Below are 1,703 nucleotides of genomic sequence, written 5' to 3' on the forward strand. Positions count from 1 at the left end.
CATACATAGAGTTGAGCTTTTTCTCCCCAAGCCAGTTGAGGAAACTCATAGGGAGCAGCTTGAACAGGACATGGACAAAGCGTGTGTTGAACTTGTCAACTGGTAGGCCATTGTCAGACACCTGTCTGATGACCCAGGCCCCACTGCGAGTGCTCAGGAATACCTGCATAAAGCCCGAAAGAGAAGAAGATCTGAAATGATCAAGGTCATTGCAGTGGTGCTTACATACGAGGATGGAAGAGATCGAGCGTCTATCATGAGAACGCAACATTGCAGAATAAAGAAAAGTTCAACAATCACTTGGACTTTCCAACCTCTTCTGCAACTCTGCTGGACTCCACTGCAATGTCTCCTCCTGAATTACCAATCCCAATGACCACCACTCTCTTCCCATACATGTCCTCCGGCCCCTTGTAGTCCCAGCTATGGAAGTATTTCCCTTCAAATGACTCAATTCCTGCAACACAACATAATAATGATGTTTTGTTTGACAGTATCCAGCATTTGTAGTGTGTCCTACAGGTGCGTATGTACCTGGGAAGTCTTTGAGAGGCAAGTTAGGATAGTTGAAGTGACCAGAGCAGCAGATGATTGCATCAAAGATGTGACTCTCCTCATTTCCATCTTTAGTCTCCACCACCACCTCCCACTGACCGGTGCGAGAGAAGTCTGGTCGCTGGGTAACTCTCCTCACCAAAGTCTGGGATCCAAAACCAGTCAGACTATCCACCCAAAACAATGACTATTCAACTACATATGATCTGTAGTTACCTGGAAGCGAATGCGCTGTAGCAGTTTAAAGTGCTCTGCATACATCCTGAAGTATTTCAGAATTTTAGAGTGGTGCATGTAGTTGGGATAATCAGCTGGGATGGGGAAGTCACTGTAGCACATCATCTCTTTCCAGATGTTGATTGTTAGGGAGCGATAGATGCTGGCTCGGTTTGGCTCCGATACTTCCTTTAAATGAGGTATTTGACAGGTTTGTTAAGTGGGTTGCACTTGCAAAACACTCTAACACAAACTGGTTTTATTGCTACTTCCAATCTTTTCAATCAATCACACAAATTTGCACACCAATGGTCGCTGAGGCGCTTGTGTTATGAAACCAACGCTAGGTTCACACTGGACGTTGTCTCCACTAAAAATAGACTAGATGCCGAAACGATCCACTACACTGTGGATCGCAGCTGTGGAGGGTCGTGGTTCTCTGCGCCTGGTGTGAACCACACCAAGGGCGTCTAATGGAAGCGAACGCTTCGTCCAGTGTGAACCAGGTATTAATCTGAAGCCTCGCGCCATGCAGCGATCGATCTACGTCAATTCTGGCAGGAAGTAACATCACGATACATGAGAAAATCCGGTTTATTTTCAAAATGTTACCAATTTTTCACAATAAAACACAGCGATAGACAAATGCGATCATGTTTGTGTATCTAAACAGACTGTAGAGATGAAAATAAACACAAAATCCCAACACGCACACACACGCACCCCCACACAAAACACAGACAGACAAACACACACACAGAGATCGTAGTGCGGCGACCCCGGAGTGGGGCGGGACTGGGTTTTTGGTGTAAAAACACAACAAGAGAGAGAGCAGTTCTTCTTAGCAGAAACAAGGGGTAATGTTTTTAGGTTACTAACATGCCCATGATGTAAAAACAACAAAAATAAACGCTCTAGCAGAAGGGCCTGTC

General features: G+C 45.3%; 1 protein-coding gene across 1 annotated transcript; it reads right to left on the bottom strand.

The window, feature by feature from the left end:
• Window positions 1-4: 4 nt before the first annotated feature.
• On the bottom strand, window positions 5-989 carry LOC112138795 (flavin-containing monooxygenase 5; the record flags this gene model as incomplete). The annotated part of the gene is made up of 4 exons (XM_024261433.2): window positions 772-989; window positions 535-700; window positions 315-457; window positions 5-163 (listed from the first exon to the last, which is right to left on the bottom strand). Coding segments are annotated over exons 1-4 (594 nt in total), but the record flags the coding sequence as incomplete, so codon positions are not given.
• Window positions 990-1,703: the final 714 nt, after the last annotated feature.

This window comes from Oryzias melastigma, unplaced genomic scaffold (assembly GCF_002922805.2).
Source record: "Oryzias melastigma strain HK-1 unplaced genomic scaffold, ASM292280v2 sc04586, whole genome shotgun sequence".
Taxonomy (NCBI): domain Eukaryota; kingdom Metazoa; phylum Chordata; class Actinopteri; order Beloniformes; family Adrianichthyidae; genus Oryzias; species Oryzias melastigma.